At 48.5% G+C, this 19,906-nt stretch overlaps 1 protein-coding gene across 2 annotated transcripts; it reads right to left on the minus strand.

The window, feature by feature from the left end:
* Window positions 1-1,003: 1,003 nt before the first annotated feature.
* TMEM39B (transmembrane protein 39B) lies at window positions 1,004-19,353 on the minus strand. 2 transcript variants are annotated; one of them, XM_082345587.1, is made up of 9 exons: window positions 19,201-19,353; window positions 17,416-17,542; window positions 16,685-16,904; window positions 15,995-16,078; window positions 15,521-15,675; window positions 7,479-7,815; window positions 6,384-6,571; window positions 2,981-3,101; window positions 1,004-1,462 (listed from the first exon to the last, which is right to left on the minus strand). In XM_082345587.1, exons 1-9 carry the CDS (start codon window positions 19,202-19,204, stop codon window positions 1,220-1,222), a joined length of 1,479 nt encoding a protein of 492 aa, XP_082201713.1. In that variant the 5' UTR covers window positions 19,205-19,353; the 3' UTR covers window positions 1,004-1,219. The 2 variants fall into 2 exon arrangements, with proteins under 2 accessions (XP_082201713.1, XP_082201712.1); XM_082345586.1 differs by lacking the exon at window positions 19,201-19,353 and having other exon boundaries at window positions 17,416-18,382.
* Between the last annotated feature and the right edge of the window lie 553 nt (window positions 19,354-19,906).

A 19,906-nucleotide genomic window follows, 5' to 3' on the forward strand; every position in this document is an offset into this window, starting at 1 on the left:
TGTCTGCCTCCTGTACACCACCATTGGAGCATCTGCATAACTTGTAGCCAAACAAGGGCTCAGGGGACATGGGCAGACTAGATGAATGGCTATGACCATGTCTCCTCTCCTGCCAGCCCCTGAGCCCTCCATCCTATGCTCCACAGGAGCCAGGTGGCCTTCCAAGCGGCTTTGTTTCCATTCAAGCCCTTGGCCTTGCTCACACACCCTCTCTAGCCTAGAGCCATGGGTCCTCCCTGATCCAGTCCCTGCAGACCTTTCCAGATCCAGCCCATCTCCCCCCAACTTTCCTTATCTTTCTTGCTCTAGGAACCACTTTCTGCTTACCTTCCCCAAATACCCCAGAATGCTACTGCTCGGCTTGAAGCGCCTTTACCCCCTCTTGTCCACCTAGGAAGTGGCCGATACATCTCAGACTATCCCCTCCTCCAAGAAGTCCAGAGAGCATTAAATGTTCTCTCCCCTGTGCTATTCTGTACCTTGTAACTGTTATACCCCTCCCAGTGTAGTGACTTGTTTCTGTGTCTTGGCATCTTCACCATCTACCACGGCATCTGACACAGAGCAGGGTCTCAGTGACTGCGTGCTGGGAATCAGTACATCACATTCTGCTGGGATGGTAGTGTCATCTTTCAGAGGGTTTTGGGACCCAGCGCTACCACTTCCTAGCTGTGTTACCTTGGGCAAGTCATGATAGATAGCTCCCTGAGCTCCTGTTTTCATCTATAGGAGTGACAGCACCTACCTCCTAGGGTTGTCATAAAAACTGGATTAAGACAAGGCCTGTAATACACGTAGAGCAGCCTCTGGCACACAGCGAGCATTCAGCCAGCAGCAGCTACCATGCTCCGGTGACCTCGGGGGTCTCATCTTTTCTCCACCGGAGAAGGCAGAGCTCACAGGGGCCCCAGAAGCCACGCATGGGGTGTCCTGGCCAAGAATCCCACACCTCTGCTCTCTGCCTGACAGGCAAGAAAAGGAGAAAGAAATACAGGACACAGGCTTATTGGGAGTATAAAAATAGGACTTTTTTTTTCTCCTCATAATCACATCAATTATCAAAGAAAGAAACAGTATGTAACAAAAATACAAAGCTCTGGTGGATTTTTTTTTGTCTGTTTTTGTTTTTTTTTTGCCCCTCACCCATCCCTCTCCCACAGCCGCTTCCCAGGGAGCCCCTGGCTGAAGCCTGGATGCTGTCCCTGGGTCGCCCTGGGGCTCAGGAGAACCGGTGGTCTAGGTCCCTCTGGGGGTTGACCGAGTACGAGTAGGCCTTGCCCAATACCAGGCGGTCTCGCAGCAGCTTGAAGAAGGCGTAGTAGTTGCTGAAGAGGATGAGTGCCAGTGAGATGGTCTGGTGCCACTTATCAGAGGACATTAAGGAGTAGAGCTGGTAGACGATGACAGCGCCCTCCAGCAGCAAAAGGATGTTGAGGATCCGCAGGGGTTTGCTGAAAAAGAACTGCCCAGGAAAGAGTAGGCATGGACTGGAAAGTGGGCTCCAGAAACCTGCCTCTTGGAAGGGGGTTCTGGGTAGGCCAGTGAAGGGGTCAAGCTCTTGGGCCCCATGCAGACTTGGGTGGGGAGGAAGACTTCGTAGGGTTGGGCGTGGACCTTGCCATCTCTCTGCCTTTGTTTGTGGTGTTCCTTCTGTCAAGACTACTGCTTCCCACAGAAGCTGTTTAAGATCCGGATCAAAAAAAAAAAAAAAAAAAGATCCGGATCAACTTCCACCTCCTCCCAGAAGCTTTTCTTGAGAGGTCCTGCTTGTTCTCTCAAACTTTTGCTGGTCGAAAACCAACACCTTATTATATGTGACTTCCTGGGTACTGTCAGGCCTGAACAAAGTAGAATCTTATGACAGAGGCATGGAAAGTTATTATAGACTCTACAGCCTGAGTCATTTACTACTTCATGTGTAGCATCCCCCGCTAGGCCAGAAGCTTCCAGGGGACACGGAGACACATCACTCTTACCTGGTGTCTACAGGGCAAGGTAGAGTGTAGAGACTAAGAAAAATTTTCTGGTCAGTTTAAAAGAATGATCGATGTCCAGGGATCTTGATTCTGCAGGGGCCAAGGTACCTAAACCTCAAGAGCTGATTATAGGATGGCAGGACAAGTGCCAGGAAACAGGAGTCCGAGAGACCAGCACGCCAGGCTCAGCTCTGCACCTGACAGGCTGCAGGACCTTGGGCAAGTCCCTTCCCTGTCTGAACCTCAGGTTTCTCTACTGGGAAAAGAAGAGGTTAGCCCAGATCAATGATTTCTCAAACTGTGTTCCTCAGAGCCCCAGGTTCCAGGAGGTCTTTTAGGGGCTACCGTAGTGGTAAGCAGGAAGTGAGGGGAGTTCCAACCCTTTCAAACAGAGCAGCGCCATGAGGTCCTATATACTGAACTTTAGTTTGACTGAGTTGGAAAAAAGGATTTTGACAGTAAAATAAGTAAATAAAATGGAGACCACCAGCCCAGATGATTTTGAGCAGCCCTTTCCATAGTACTGAGTCCATGAGCCATTACCATTAGTTCCCAAGTTTCCCAGTAAGGCACCCTTGGAACAAGTTAAACTCTCTAAGCTGATTTCAGTACCTGAAAACCAGGACAGCCCTGGTATTTCTTTCATACACAAGGTTCTGGTGAAGACTGAATGGGAGGGTGCATGGGAAGTGTTTACCACAGTACCTGGCACACAATAAGGAATGACGAGTGTAATTATTTTCACCACCAAGAACCCCTCCTTCTGTTGTATCATCTTTTCTACCTCCACCCAATGCTTTCAAAGATCTGGTACCAAGTGAGCTACAGTTATGAAGGGATCATTTGTATGGCTGTCCTTGGGCTGCACATGTGCATTGTCTTCTTTTGGATTTGGGAAATATTGAAAATAGCCGCCTCTTGCTATGACATCACCTTCCTGCCCAGCTGATCCTCCTGCCCTCTAGATCAGGCCCCACCCCTCCTTCCCAGGGGAGGAGACTCACGTGGAACCGGAAGTGGGAGACGTCGGAGGGGATGGCCACATTGTAGTGGCCCACTGCTTTGTAGACGTTCTTGCTGTGCTTCACCAGCACACCCTGTGGCCACATGCATTCTTCAGTCCACCTGGAGGCACAGCCCGACAGAACCCCCTTATGCCCAGCTCACCCACACAAGGGGATGCGAGAAGACTGGGCATGGGGTGACCACCAGGGCTCTACTCCCATTTCTATCACTTAGACACAGTGACTTTCCTTTTCTGGGTCTTAGTTGCCTTTTGTGTAAAATGGGTAAGAACTGTAAGAAATTCACTGCACTGGGAGTCGGAAGGTTTAGGGCTGACATTCATGTCTCTGAGGGATTTGGAGAAAACCCTTTTCCCTCCCAGGGGGTCATTTTCTTCATCTGGGCTCCCATCAGTCTCACCTCTAGCCTCCCAGCAGTCCACCACACAGCTGCCCGAGTGGTCTTTGTAAAACACCAAGCCGAGCCTGACTAGTCTCTCCTCAAAACCCTTTGAAGGCTTTCTGGTGTCCCTGGAGTCAAATCCCCAACGATGTGTTACGGCCTCCGAGTCCCAGTGTGGCCTTCCATGACCCCCACCGCACAGCGCCTGCTCAAGCCACCCAGAACTGCCTCTAGTTCCTCCAGCACACCTGACTGCTCCTGTCTCTGCATAAGATGCTCGCTCCAGCTGGACTGCTCTTCCAGATGCCTTATCCCACAGAGTTCAGCATCTTTTAAATGCTCCCTGAATCTCCTGCTACTGGTCCACTTTCCCCAATGTGTTGTCACTTATTTATTTCCCTGTATTCCTCACTAGTCTGGGAGCACTGAAGGGGAAGGGATGGTGTCCAATTCATTTCTGTGTCCTCGGAGCATGCCACAAGGCCTGGCACAGAGATGCCCCAGAGAGCACATGAATAAGGTTGTGGGACCAGTGAATTTTCTCCCATTGTTCTCTGAGATCTCCCAGGAACTCTAAGGGTCCTGGGCCAGAGGACTGAGAATCACTGTCCGCAAGAAGCTCAATCTCATGCTCCTGTCCTGTTGATTCCTTCATTTAAGAAACAGTTACCATGTCATATGCAACAACATGGATGAACCTCACAAACAATATGCTGAATGAAAGAAGCTGGACCCAAGAAGAATGTCTACTGTATGATTTAATTTACATGAAGCTGTAGAATAGGCAAAACTAACCTATGGTGAAATGAAATGAAAAGATGGTTGCCAGGGGGAGGGGGTCACTGGGAAGGGCCATAAGGAAATTTTCTGAGGGGCTGGAAATGTTCTGTATCTTGATGGGGGAAGATCTGTTAATTTCACTGTATGGAAATTTCAAGATCTGTTAATTTCACTGTATGGAAATTTTACCTTAAAAAAAGCTTACATACAAAAAACACAAAAAATTTGCTGTTGGACCCATCACAAGCCAGGCATTTTGCCAGGAGTGAGGAGATGGCCGAGTGCTCGACAGACAAGGACCCTGACCTCCAGGAGCTTTAGTCTTGGAATGACAGGCAAGTAACTAAGCAAACACAGCAGAGGGGGAGTACAGGCAGGGCAGGGACACTGAACCTATCCTGGGTGGTCAGGAAAGTGTTCCTGGAGGACGCAAAGTGCTAAAGGATGAATAGGAATTAAACAGGAAAAGAAAGTTGGAAAGGTCATTCCATGCAAAACATGCATCATAGGCAAAAACCTAGATACAAAAGTACATACAGGGACGTCCTGGTGGCGCAGTGGTTAAGAATCCACCTGTCAATGCAGGGGACTCGGGTTCAATCCCTGGGCAGGGAAGATCCCACATGCCGCGGAGCAACTAAGCCCGTGCACCACGACTACTGAGCCCATGCGCCACAACTACTGAGCCTGCGCTCTAGAGCCCACGAGCCACAACTACTGAAGCCCGTGTGCTTAAAGCCTATGCTCCGCAACAAGAGAAACCACTGTAATGGGAAGCCCGCACACCGCAACAAAGAGCAGCCCCCACTCGCCACAACTAGAGAAAGCCCGTGCACAGCAACAAAGACCCAATGCAGCCAAAAAAAAAAAAAAAGAACATACAGAATTGGAGGATCCGAAGAGGCTGGGTCTGGCTAGAGCAGAGTATGAGTTGGGGCATGGGAAGAGACGGAGCAGAAAGGCTGGTAGGAGCCAGTTCACCATGGGAAGCCACGTGAAGGAGCCTGGATCTTACCTGCGGACCATGGTGAGCCATGGGCAGGTTTATCCTCATATTCAGCCATGTACTCTCTTTCTACTCCCCCCTCCCCTCAGAGCCTTAGGCTAAGCCAAGCCCCACTTCAGCCCATTTGGCAATATCCATCCCCTCTCTGGACCACCTGGACAGAGCCTGAGAGGGACCCTGACTGGCATGGAGGGCCAACATCAGGAGGCTTGGCCTCTGCGGCCTCCCTTTGCATCTCTGTGGGCCTACCTCTACAAACCTGTCCTAGGGGCCTCTTCTCGGCTGGGCCTTGTGCTGGGCCCAAGACTCAGATGTGATTCAGAGATGGTCCCAGCCTTGAGGAGCTTCCAGTCTAATGGGGGAATACAGGCAGGAAATTAGCATAACCGGGGTAAAAAGACGGTGATGAAGGGCTGTAGAAATGCTAGGCACCAAGAAGGATGGGTCAGGCTGAGGGGAGGACAGCCCAGTCCCTCAGGGCTCCTGAGCAGGGTGACTTCTGCCTCTGCTCTGAGTGCAATGCCATCCTGCAGCTGGGCCTCTTTCACCCCACTCATCCTAACTCTTTGTGTACATGGCTATCACCCGCACCGGACTGTGAACTCCTCAAGGGGTCTCGTCTTAGCCATTTCCTCCCTGTGGCTTTTCTTCCCTGGCCAGGGTATGTTATCAACTAACACAGTACCATACCCTGTTACCAGACTGATGTTTCTAAGGCACACCTTGGAATGGATCCCTCCACTGTTCAAAACCCTCCATAGCTCCCTTCTGCCTATAAGTCAAAGTCCAAGCTCCTTTGTCCAATACACAGCACCAGGCCTGGGACAGCTTAGGTAGAAGTAAATGCTTTCTGAAAGAGCAGATGAGCCAATGACTGGATGGATGAGTGAGTGGAAGGAGGGAAGCAATGAGTGAATGCATGAGCAAATCAGCCAATGAGCAAGTAACTAAGACAGTGAATGAGAAAGTCAATGAGTCTATGAATTTACCACTTGCCTTCCTCCCATCTTCAAGACACTGCAAGTTATCCAAGGACAGGAGACATGTCCTTCCTGGGCCCTGCCATATCCCACTCTGGCCACAAGGCCTAGCATATAAGACATGGCTCAATAACTATTTGCTGACTGAATGAATGAGTTGATGAGCAGGGAGGTGAGTGACTCCAGACACTGACCGGGGGGGGGCTGGGGTCGAGCAGAGAAGGGCAGACTCACGGGTGCTGCAGCACGTTGGAGCACAGTGCTGGGTCCACCTTCTGCCAGCAGCCCAGGTGGGCAGCGGCCTTATGCAGCAGGTCGCAGTAGCTGGCAGGCAGCAGGTGCTGCATGAGGATCACCGAGGTGCTGATGGACACCAGCAGGAAGAGCTCGCAGGACCAGCGCTTGTCATAGTAATGTGTGTTCTGGGGGCAGCGGGAGGTGGGTGAGACCTTGGACACCCACAATGGCCTCACTCCCTCCCCCATCCCTAATCCCACCTGTCTCGGAGATCAAGACAGCCCTAGAGAGACCTCGGGGTGGCCTGAGATGAAGGACTGAACACCTAACAAAGGTGGCTTAACCATGGGCTTAAACCCTATGCCCACTACTCAGTTTTCTACAAAGAAAAATTGTTCCCACTCTGAGCCAGAGAACAGGCTCTGGGGTTCAACGGAAATGAGTTCAAATCTTGGCTCTGCTGCTTAGTCACTATGTGACCTCGGGCAAGTCATTTCACTTCTCTGGGCTAGCTTCCTCATCTGTTAAATGAGGATAAGAGTAACCACCTCTGAGAGGCATGAGGAGGATTATAATACTCATCAAAGCTCTAGCAGGTTGTAGGTGCCCAACGGACATGAAGTCCTCTCAACCCCCAATCATTCAGTGCAGCCCATCCTCAGAGAAATGTGTCAAGCCAGCTGGGGAGGTACCCTCCCACATGGCCATACAAGCCAGAGAGAGAGCACAGGCCTTTGGAGTCACTCAGATCTGGATGAGTCCTGCCTTTCGAACTTAATGACAAAGCAGGACATTGTGACGTGCCTGTGCCAAAACCACCACACTGAAACACCAAGTCACTGCCTTCCGTTACCAAGTATTACAAACAACAATGCCAGTCCCCCTTGCTGGCTGGGTGACCTCGTGTGGGCCACATCCATTCAGTGAGCCTTGTTTTTTCCACTCTAAAATGAAGGCAGTAGTCACTCTGGCCCTCAAGAGCACATATGGGAATCTCATCAAGAGCAGCAGAGTTATTTATGCGAGTAAGAGGGCTCCTGGGGGGCAGGCAGCAGGGTGAGGCCCCTTCCCTCCCTGGGTCAAGCTACGCACCTTCACGAACCAAACAGGCACAAAGGCCACGTAATAGGCGCTCAGCATGGAGCTGACCAGCACCTCCTTCATGCGCCAGTTGAAGTCCATCTTGAGGAACTCCACCTCACTGCGGATGAGGCTGGGCGACAGGCAGCAGGCGTGGGTGGGCATGGCGTCCGGGCCGTACAGCTGCCGCGTGTGCTGCTTCCACGTCTCCCGCAGGGTCAGCAGGTAGTCCCGGCTCCGTGCCAGGCCACTGACCGCCTCCCGGGGACCCATGGAGGCCATGTGGCTGAAGAGGTTTGTCTTGCGGAGGTCACAGTTCAGCTGCAGGAACGGAATGTACATCCCAAACCTGCTGGGGAAGACAGTGGTGAGGGCAGGCCTGCCCAAGGGCCAGGATCCCAACTCTTAACCACCAAGGGAATCTTCTTTCCTCCTGGGCTTTAGCTCTCCTGGCTGTTCAGAGGGGAGACTCTACCGGTCCCTCTAGCCATCCAGCCTCCCAGCCAATGATCAGTCATTCAAACCATGTATTAGCACTAAGTGCATGCCAAGCACTGTGCTGAGCGGCAGGTATACAGTAGGAAGCAAGACACGAGTCCCGGCCCTCACAGACTATTGCTGCCCAGCAGTAATCGTAACAGTCCACATTCACTGGGCACAACCTGTGCTCCAGATACTGTACTAGGTGCTTTACGTGCCTTCTCTTCTTTTGTTTCTCCTAACTCTGTGTTAGGTACTGTTAGTTTGTGCCCTTTTCAGCTGAGGAAGCTTTGACTCAGACAGGTGGAGTGGATTCCGAAAGGTCACACAACTAGTAAGGAGGTAATAGAGCTGGGATTAAAATCCAGAACTGTCTGGTACCGGTGATCACGACAGATACTCCACAAATACTACAAGTAATTCATTAATTGAAAATATACATGGTACCACAAAGGAGAGGTAGACATTGTCATGGGTGCACATGGAGGCAGCTCTTTAGCTTGCAGAGGAGGACAGTTCAGGAACAATATTTCTTGTGTGTCTATTATGTGCCAGGCACTGAAATGGGCCCTTGAACAGTACAAACCACTTCCCCTGAGGAGTACCCCTAGGTCAGGGCTAGAGCTAATTAGTTAAGAGATGGAGTGTGTGGCTGATATCATTTAAGGAGAAAACTAGACAGACCCATAGCCCAGAAGAGTAGATCATTAAAGTGGGTAAGTGGGCTTCCCTGGTGGCGCAGTGGTTGAGAATCTGCCTGCCAATGCAGGGGACACGGGTTCGAGCCCTGGTCTGGGAGGATCCCACGGATCCTAGTTGCCGTGGAGCAACTAGGCCCGTGAGCCACAACTACTGAGCCTGCGCGACTGAAGCCTGTGCTCCGCAACAAGAGAGGCTGTGATAGTGAGGCCCGCGCACCGCGATGAAGAGTGGCCCCCGCTTGCCGCAACTAGAGAAAGCCCTCGCACAGAAGCGAAGACCCAACACAGCCAAAAATAAATAAATAAATAAATAAATTAAAAAAAAAAAAAAAAAAAAACCTTCTAAAGTGGGTAAGTGCCAAGCACAGTACACGGAACGTCATGATAGGTGCTCTTGACAGGCATTCCTTGTTTTAGCTTAGGGCCTCTCAATTTCCCCAGGCCCTCAGACATAGCTGCAGAAGAGTCCCTGGCTGCTGCCAGGAGCCAGAGCCAGTGAGAATGCTACATTTTCTTATCTATAGTAATGTTCTCTTTCTTTATTCTGAACTTCCAGGAAGGGATATATGAGTGTTCTTGGGCACTCATATAATTAGCCTCTTTGGGTTTTTGCTTTCTGGCCTATAAAATGGGAATGCTTCCACTTCTCCTAGGGTAAGGTTCAAGTAAGATAACTTAGAGAATTCTGGTCAAGAGCATAAACTTTGGGGTCAAAGAGGCTAGGATTAAAATCCCAGCTCTGCCACTTACTAATGCTGTGATTTAGGGCAAGTTATATAATCTCTAAGAGCCTCAGTTTCCTTAATTTGCCTTAAGTTACCTAGCTTGTACTGATTTTCTATGCTCAGTCAGGCATTACGCTAGTGTTTTTATAAATACCCTCTTTTAATCTTTGCAACAATGCCCAGCATGGTGTCTGGCCCAAAGTAGAAGATCAGTACAATTTTGTTTAGAAAGGAAAGAGGTCAATGATTCTGTGGGACAGAAAAGAACACTGAAATGGGATTCCCAAAACACTCTTCAGGGCACTCGGTGGGAATGAGGGCGTGGGGCACCAACATGAACATACAAGGGCTTCAGACTCAACCTTAAGGACAAGTACTCAAGAATCTTCTTGGCTTTGCCACTAAGAAGGACTGCCGATACAATTAAATTATTTGGTAACAGTAAGTAGCTGCTCTGACAGGTCATCAGTTAGAAACAACTTCACATGGAAGATGGCAGATCCTCTTTCATCCTCTCCATCCTAGATGTGACAGTATCAATGTAGAAAGTAAATAAAAGTAGAAAATAAATCCATATCAGCAAAGAGAATGGGAGTGGGGGTTATCAGTACATAAGTGATTCTGACAAATTTAGATAGCAGATGGAAACATGTCGACAGATGAGGAGGTCATCATCTAGAACAGCGCTAATAGAAAGATGAGAGTCACACAGGTAATTTAAAATTTTCTGGTAGCCGCATTAAAAAAAAGAAAAAATTAATTTTAATACTCTATTTTACTTAACCCAATATAAGCACAATATTATCGTTTCAATATATAATCATTATTTATGAATGAGATATTTTACTTTCTTTTTTTGTACTAAGTCTTCAGAATCCAGTGTACGTTTTACACTAACAGCACATTTCAGTTAAAACTAGCCTATTTCAAATGTTCAATAACAATAGGCAGCTAGAAGTTACTAAACTGGATAGCGTAGGTCTACAATGTGCCATGAGAGGGTTACAATGCGGGTAGGAGCTTATCTGCCCAGAGTGACCCAAGAGAGACTGGCTTGAAGTGGGCACATTTGATAGAGGGTAGAAGTGAGAAGCAGGGCTGAACAAATGGGATTAAACACAGATCTGTATTCATTTATGAGTCACTCCCTTTATTCTCCTACAAACCTGACACAATCTGCCCTGAAAGGTTCTTCTCTAAAGAAACTGAATAAACTGAGGAGAACTGAGGTCTCTAATGGGGGCACCCTAGAGTAATACCCACCTCCCCTTTCTGGTCTATGGGTGCCCACAGCCTGACAATTAGCACCTCACTCACTCTTCCTAAAGCAAAGTCTACCAGTCAGTGTGCCCTGCCCACATACTTAGAATTCCCAGTCAAAACTCCCATTCACGTATACAATGGCAGAGGGAGAGAAAATGCATTACAAGCCACTCAGTCCTCCACTCTTAAATGTAAACAGACAACCAAAGAAACTAACTACACTTAGAAAACTAGCAGCATGAAACAGAAAAACTGACCCGGTGGAAAGACAACATTGAGGGAACATAAGAGATTTTTAAAACAAGAACAGAATGCTATGAGAAAAGAACAATCAGAAATCAAGAAAGAGGACTTAGAGATGAAAAATATGATTGCTGAAAAAAATCTCAATAAAAAAGCTGGAAGATGAAGTTGAGAAAATCCCCCTAAAGACAAAGTAAAAATAAAGAGAGAGAAAAAGAGAGAGAAAGAGAGAGACAGAGTCGGAGAGAGAAAGAAAGAGGGGAGGGAGGGAGGGAGGGAGGGATGGAGAGGAAGAAAGGGAGAAAGATGAAAAGTATGAGGAAAAATATAAGAGAAACAGATGACCAATCTATGAGGTCTACCATCCGATGCAGAGAAGTCCCAGAGAGAACAGAAAAAATGAAAGGGAAGATATTATCAAAGAAATAATAGAAGAAAATTGCCCTGACCAGAAGAAATACACAAATCTCCAGGTCAAAAAAGTCCTAGTCTATTTGTAGAGTTGAATCTTTGTTGGCTATGTAGACTAGATTGTCTTCATGATGTCCAATTAATTATTAAAGTCAATCTTTTGAAAGATTTCAGGTAGACTACACAAACTTGGGAAAAATCCAGTTTTCTCATAGGTAATAGAATTGATCCCCATTTAGAGGTTCCATTTAGATATAATGGTTGCCAAGTTTTGATTTCTATAATTTAGTTACAAGATGCAGCCTGTGAAACAGGTTATCAAATGTGACCAAATAGCAAAGTTATTATGAATTAAGTTACAAATTAAATCCTGGACATTTAAGGAACTTTGGTCTAAAAACTGTTTTGTATTTAGGGTTCTCTTGATTATATGTGTATATTATTTAAATAAATACATGCACATTCAGTTATATCATAAAAAAAAAAAAAAAAAAGTCCTAGAGTACTGATAAGATGAATGACAAAAGTTCCATATCAGACACATTCTTGTGAAATTTCAAATAATCAAAAGATAAACAGAATACTCCCAAAAGCTTTCAGAAAGGAAAGAACAAGTCATCTACAAAGTAACTGGAATCAAACTAGCATCAGACTTCTCATTAGAAACATTGGATGCTAGAGACAATGGAGCAACATCTTCAAAATTCTGAGAGAATATGAACTTGAACTTAGAAATCGACATTTGGCCAAACCATCAATCAAGTATGAGGGCAGAATAAAGACATTTTCAGACACGCAAGGACTAAGACTGTATATACCTCCCACATACCCCTTGTTAAGAAAATTACCTCATAATGCACTCCAGCAAAATAGGGAAGAAAACCAAGAAAGAGGAAGACATGGGATCCAAGAAACAGTGGATCCAACCCAGGAGGGCAGCGAAAGGAAGCCCCAGGCTGAGAGCTGTATAGCAGGCTTAAAGAGCAACCACTCCAGACTGGAGCAGGAGGATGGAGGGCTCCAGGAGGGATGTCTTTGGGGGGAAACTGGACTCCAGGCAACAGGTAGTATGATTGACAGGCTGGATAAACTTGAGGATATGTTGAAGGCCCATCATTCTTTTGTCAACAAGAAAAAAGAAAGGCAATTAGAAACTCCAAGAAAAATAAAAAGCTATATAAGAAAGTTACAGTCTAAATATGAAGCAAACTAAAATGTGGCATGGTTTTAAGCAACTGATGGAATATAAGAAAAGAGAAACCATTTGACCTTGACACTAGGAACATTCTTTTTTTAAGAGGCCCAAGATTATAATTTGGTAAATATAGAGAAGGAATATCATCTATGCACACTACTCAGTCCTGCAGTGAATAATATTTTCACACTCATAATAATATCAAGGCCACTTATGGGTTTTTAATTTTTAGAATTAGCCTTTGACAAAGAATGGAAGACTTAAATGTGGCTATATAGGAGAATGTGAATGTCAAGCATGACAATATAAGAGTACAGCTGCCAGGAAGTGATAGGAGGAAGAGGGGAGGAAAAGCCGATGGATAGGGCTCCTAATATTATGTTCTTACATAAAAGGGATTAAGACACTGACTATTGCTGATGCAAAAAAAAACATAGGCATACTCACATTATTGAAAAAGAGGCCCAACAGAAAACTAAAAATAATAACAATTATCAAATACTAGGAACAGTACAGGTGGAAGGTGAAGTAAATCTTCATCTGTCAATGCAGGGAATCAATGTACATGTGCATGTGTGCATGTGTGCGTGTGTGCGTGTGTGTGTGTGGTATGCTTGTATATGCACAGAACATTCATTTCCAGGATATACAAGAAACCAGAAACATGGTGGTTACCTCTTGTGGTGGTTAGGTTCCCTTCCTTCTAAGAGTGGAAGGGAAACTGGGTAGCTGGGAGACAGGAGTCAAGGGAAGAATTTTTCATTCTACATTCTTTTATCTGTTTTTCAGTTTTAACGATGTGAACCTATTACCCAATTATAAAATCAAGAAATAAATGTGTAAAGAAATAAACAAAAGCATAAGGATATTAGAATTATGGAGGTAACTCAGAGAACACTTAAAACCAGAAACAGTAAAAGAGGTTGCTTTTGAGAAGTGGCACTAAAAATCTGGAGGGTGGGGTTAAAGGCTGTTTCTCATCGTAAGCTTTTTTTTTTTTTTCTTTTGGCCACACCACACCTTGTGGGATCTTAGATCCCTGACTAGGGCTTGAACCTGCACCCTCAGCAGTGAAAGCACGGAGTCCTAACCATTGGACCACCAGAGAATTCCCATCATCAAGTTTTTTAGCACTATTGAATTTGATTTTTTTATGATATACTTGTCTTATATTAATAAAAATTTAAAGATTAAATAATATAAAATAAAGCAAAATATGAACATTGAGTGATGTCTGAGTAGTAACCAGAAAGTGTCAAATTAAGGCAACTGCTGACATTTCTAATCAGTACAATCTTGGAGGGCCATTTGTTAATATCTATCAAAAATGTAAAACATACCTTTTGGTGCAATAATTCTACTTCTGGGAATCTGTTGTACAGAAATATTGGACAAGTGTGCAAAGATGTATGCAAAAGAATGTTCCCTGCCTCATTGTTTCCAATAGGGAAAAGCTAGAAACAACTCAAAAGTCCACCAACAGAAGACAAACAAAACAAATTGTGAAAAGTCTATTCAATGGAATACTATGAGGCCATTTAAACAACTGAGGCAGACCCATATATACTGCCATGGGAAAATATCCAAGTTATATGACTATGTGAACATGTAATAAATTATACATTGTCATGCATAGAGATTAACCCTATTTCTGTTGGGTTTTTTAAAAAAATTTATTTATTTATTTATTTTTGGCTGTGTTGGGTCTTCGTTTCTGTGCGAGGGCTTTCTCTAGCTGTGGCAAGCAGGGGCCACTCTTCGTCGTGGTGCGCGGGCTTCTCACTATCCTCTCTTGTTACGGAGCACAGGCTCCAGACACGCAGGCTCAGTAGCTGTGGCTCATGGGCCCAGTTGCTCCACGGCATGTGGGATCTTCCCAGACCTGGGCTCGAACCCGTGTCCCCCGCATTAGCAGGCAGATTCTCAACCACTGCGCCACCAGGGAAGTCCCCCTATTTCTGTTTTTAAAAAATGTATATGTGTGGGTACTTGCACAGAAAAAATTTAGAAGGACATGCTGCAAGATAATGGTTTTCTGGAGAACTGAGATTATGTGGGACTTCCATTTTCTATGTTAAAAGCTTCTGTAAAGTTTAATATTGTTACATGACACATGTATCACTCTTATAATTAAAAACTAGTTATAACTAAAGCAAGTGTGATTGGGCTCCTACCATGACAGTGACCTTTTGATCACACAGGGGAGAGACGAGTGCCCAGCTCTGAAGCTTCCCAGGGAACAGAGGTGACCCAGACTGAGGAAGTTCATGACTCAGAAAGCCCAGGGGTTGGGAAATGACTGTTAATGCCCAGGCAGCCAGCAGCCTGCCCCAGAAACAGCCAGAGTGGACATCTTGCCAAAGCTCTCCCCAATTCTAGTCCAGAAAGGGGCAGGCCTGTGCTCCTCCCAGACACTGTCTTTCCATCCTCAACAATCTGGGTTCTGGCAAGACGGAGGAAGTGAGTGAGCAAAGCAGACACACAGACAGACATACAGATATGCATGTGAAGATACACACACACACACACACACACACACACACACACACACACACACACACACACACACACACACATACGCTTCATGCACAGACACCACACAGAAACATGCACGCACCCAGGTGCTTGCAAGCATACAGACCTGGGGGAGGCACCGAGAGACTACATAAACACTAAGATATACAAAGAGACAGAGAAAGAGAAAGAACCAGAGATAGAGGAAAGGAAGAGAGAGGAAGACGAAGCCCGTGCATCCCCCCTCAGGAGCTGTGGGATATACACTCAGATCTGAGTCCCCTTCTGACCTCCCCCTTGATGGCACCTTGGGGAAATTATGCCTGCCGTCTCAGTTTCTGCTCCTGCAAAAGAAAGCTAATCGTCCTGATCTCAGGACGATATTGTCAGACAATGTGAGAGGGTACTGTTGCTGCCTGCCTGTGAGTCTACTGGGTAGGGGAGCCCGGTGCCCAGCCACACTCAGGGCAGAGGTCAGGAACAGGTGCTGGGCAGTGAGGGGGTGGAGTGAGGGGTACTCACGGATAGCAGAGGAACAGGAGGTTCAGGAAGGAGTAGGTCCTGAAGAGGTGGATGAGGGAGCGGCACAGACTCCAGCCTGTTGCCGTGAGAACGGTGAAGCGGGTGAGGAACAGCATGATGGAGCGAAAGAGGGAGACCTTCCCCCTCTGAGAAGCCTGGGTCAGGGCGAGATAGGACAGGATGGGGCCTTGGATGGAGGTCATGGGGGCTGTGCCCAAATCCCACCCAGCATGGCCCGTGATCCCGCCCGGGGAAACGTGGGGCAGCAGGCTGGGCAGAACCTGGCAAGGCGAATCCTTTCCCTCGACGCCCAGGAAACTCCAAGAGCCGATGGGATGTAATACTCTTCAACCAAGTTCAATGGGAGCCCCAAGGAAATGCCTCAGGGTTGAAGGGCTGGGTACACCTCCTTGGTACCCCCATGGGTAAAGGGGAGTCCCAGAGTTCCCCGGCCAGCCTCTGGGACCCAATCACCTCCTTCACGATGGACCCAATGAAGCGGCGGCCCAGAACAATGGTGGTCACCATCAGCAAGTTGAAGTCGATCAGGTGGAAATTCTGTCAGGGGGCAGAGGCTGGGGGTCACGTGGGCCCCCTGCCCATGTACGGGCTTTTCGCATACCCACCTCCCCCTGCCCAGTCCTTTCCATCAGGACTGTCCCCACTCTCTGACCTTCATAGGCCTCCAGCTGAGTCAGACCAGGAAAATACCTAGAGGAGTAGAACAGGACCCAGAGGAGGAAAGTGGGACAGTCCCTGGAGACAAGAGAGTGGTGTGTGAGCCCTCTTGCTCTGATCACCCATGCCCCTGCCCCTGCACCTCTCCTTCTGCACAGAGCTCTTTCCTCTCCTTGAAATAGCCATGTATGCCTGTGGCTCACCTCCCCCACAGGACTTAAGACTCTGTGCTCCTTTAGACAAAATCTGAGTCAGATTCATCTCTGCTACCATTACACTGTGTAGTGCGGTGCTGAGCACACTAGGGGTGAGCGTTCAGGAATCATCAGTTTCCTGTTCTTTTTATACCTCCCATGCCCAGCATGAGGCCAAACACACAGGGTTCTGGGTAAGCTATGCTAAACTAAAACCAAACATGTCACTCACACACACACACACACACACACACACACACACACACACAGCAGGTCCTAGCTGGGCACCTACCAGGGAGGTGTGGGAGGGCGGGTGGGAGGGCGGATACCACCACACTGTCTTGTAGATGTTGATGTAGTGGACGAAGAGGGCTATGAGCTGGCAGAAGAAGAGCTGCAACTCAAACAGAATGCTGGCCTGGACGGGCAGCTCGGGGATCTTGCAGTGCTGCAGGGGCACGACCGTCTGGGTGGCCAGTGGGGGGCTGGAGAGGCCCGTCCCAGAACTGCTCCTGGGGGTGGGAGGGAACAACATCAGGAGCTGACCTGAGAACCCTACCAAGAAGCGCTTCTAGGGCACAGGATTGCGGAGCAGGACCAGAAAAGCAGCTCAGGGCAAGGATGGAGTCCTCCTAATCCGGCCTGTCACACAAAGGAGCTGACAGAGCCTCTTCCTATTCATAAGTTTATTCAGGCTTTCCAACATTCCCCAGGAAGGAAAGAATTGTTAGGTCCACTTTACAGATGAAGAAAAGGAGGCCCAGAGAGGGGAGACAACTTGTCCAAGCCACCAGCAAATCAGAAGCAGAACTGTAACTGGAATCCAGGCCTTCGGGTTTATTACACTATGTCCCACTGCATCTGTCCCACTGCCCACCCTCTGGGACTTTTCTGCCACTCCCCACCCTTTAAGCCCCCATCTGGCATCTGGGGTATCACACCCTAGAGCCCAGTCAGGGAGAGCTTTGTCCAGATTGCTCCTGAGAGCCCACAGTGAGGCACAAGAGACAGAAAGTAGTTTACCTGGTGCGGGAACGGACACTGGTGACTGATGCGCTGGAAGTGTGGCCCCCACCTGAGCCCCCAGAGGATCCTGGCTCACAGAGTGGATTTCGACAGTAGGATGTCCTGTTGGGACCTCTTCGTCCTCCTGCAGGGCTCGACACAAGGTAGATCCTCAAGCCAGAGGGCATATATCAAGGATAACAGCAATGATACTGGCTACCAGTTCTCACTTTGTCACTCAGTTACAGAGACCCATGATCTGGCCCCTGCCCACCTCTTCCAACTTATCTCCTACCATTCTCTGCCTCGCCCCCATGCTTCAGCCAGCCTGGCCTTTCTCTCTTTGAGCAAACCAAGCTTATTGCTACCTTCTGCACTTGCTGTACTCTCTGGAGAGCCATTCCCTGCCATTTTGTGAGTATCTGCCCCCATAACTCTCTATCTTATTTCTATTTTTTTTCACAATTCACTCTTCATCTTATTCATTTGTTAACGTATTTACTATCTATCTTTCCCACTGGAATGGAAGGCCAGTGAGGTCACTATCCTGATATGTCCTTTTCACTGTTGTATCCCCTCCTCCTACCACAGTGCCCAGCATGAAGTAAGTGCTCAATAACTGTTGATGAGGTAATGAATCCGGACAGGTTCCACAGATTGGTAAACTCAGTTTACATTGTGTCACAGGTAGTCTGGGGGTCTGGGTCCTGCGCTCTTAGCGCTGGTGTACACTGCTCCTTTCAGATACTACAACTCCCTGTAGGTTTACAATTATGGGCACCCGTGAAGTTTTTTCTCCAGGACCCAAGATCCAGCTCAGTGGGCATCCTGGACTCTCACAGTCAGGACCCAGGGCCTGAGCACCGTGTCAAGGGAGAATGGTGTGGTTGTGAACCCAAAACTTGGACCTGCAACCTCTTTTTCTAGGCTTAGCAGTCTAGCCCAAGCTCCCAGGCACCACCTTGCACAAAAGTCCTGCAACAAAGCTCCAAGGCACCACCCCAGTCCCTGTCAAAGTTATAGCCTTGTTCATACCTCCTCATGGCAGCAGAGCAGCCTCCACACACACACACACACACCCCTTGCCCTAGCTTCTCAGCCTGGAAGCTTTTCCCACACGTCTCGGAAAAGTTCTTGTCCAGGAGCTCTGCCCCAAACAGCTCCCAGCCCCAAAGCTCTGTTCATGCACTACTGTACCTGGCTTAAAAAACCCCACACAGGCACCCTCAGTCCAGATGCTCTGCCCACACCCACTCTCCTCTGTTTAGAAGCTCTGCACCCACATAAAGCCCCTCAGCCCAGAAGCCCCGCCTACACACAATTGTCAGCTCATAAAACCCGCCCACAAGCCAATAAAAGCTCTCTCTGCCCAGAAGCCCGGCTCCGGAGTGGGCTCCCTTCGTCTGGAGGGTCTCCTTCCCGGCCCACCTCGCCAGTACAAAGCCCCTACTGCCCAGAAAGTTTGCCCCTACACCGGGGCCTACAGATCAGGAGCTCGGCCCTTAGCGCTAAGGCCACGCCCGCCGCTAAGCCTCGGCCCACTCTAGCCCAGAAGAGTGGGTCCTCACCAAAGCCCCCAGGAGCCACCGCATTTGGAAGCCCCTCCCACCGCTCCGATGTCCCGCCCCCACAACAGAAGCCCCACCCGCAAAACGACAGGAGGGGGCGGGGTCCCTCTACGCCCACATCCCCTCCCCCTCCCCTCGCCGGGATCCTGTCCGCGTGGGGGAGCAATTAGCAGCTTGGCCGTCCTAACCCCCGAGCCCGCCCGTTCCCGGGCCGAGCTGGACCCGCGCCGCTCACCCATCTCCTCCCCCCGGCGCTCTCCGCTTCGCCGCCGCAGCTCCAGCGGGCAATATGTCGGAGGCGACGGCGGCCGGGAGAGGACTAACCGCCGCAGCCCAGTCCCCTGGTATCAGCTGCGCGCTCCCGCCCCGCCGCCAAATTTGCATACAAGGCGGGCTAGAAGCTGGGGGCGCGCTTCTTAAAGGGGCCGCTCAGACCAAAGCAGTCCCGCGCGCTCTTTGTCTCGCGGTCCCCCACGCCTTTCCTGCAGCTGCTGCTGAAAAACCCGAGAGGGAAGAGAACCCACCTTCTGCTCTTACCTTGCGTGCCTTCTCACAGCACCTCTTCAGGGCCGAGGGAGGGGGCCGGAATAGCCTCTCGGTTCCTGCATCCATGAGTGGTCTTCTGGCGCCTCAACCTCATCGCGTCCCAAGTTGGGCTTTCATCTTTTCTCTTTGGCCTTATTGCTCTTAGGTCCACTCCAATCAAAACCTGGGAGTTATTTCCCCATTTCCTTCTACCCCCACATCCAATCTTCCACCTAGTATTGCTGACCCTAAGTCCTAATTATTTATCACATCTGACCCGATCCTTCTTCCACCACCTTAGTTCAATTTCTGATTCTGCCAGTTCCAAGACTTGAAATCCTGTTTCTTGCTCTTTACTGGTAATATTCACCTTATAGGCCTTGGTGGCCTATAAGGTGAAATAATGCATGTAGAAC

The sequence above is a fragment of the Balaenoptera borealis genome (assembly GCF_965194805.1).
Source record: "Balaenoptera borealis genome assembly, chromosome: 1".
Taxonomy (NCBI): domain Eukaryota; kingdom Metazoa; phylum Chordata; class Mammalia; order Artiodactyla; family Balaenopteridae; genus Balaenoptera; species Balaenoptera borealis.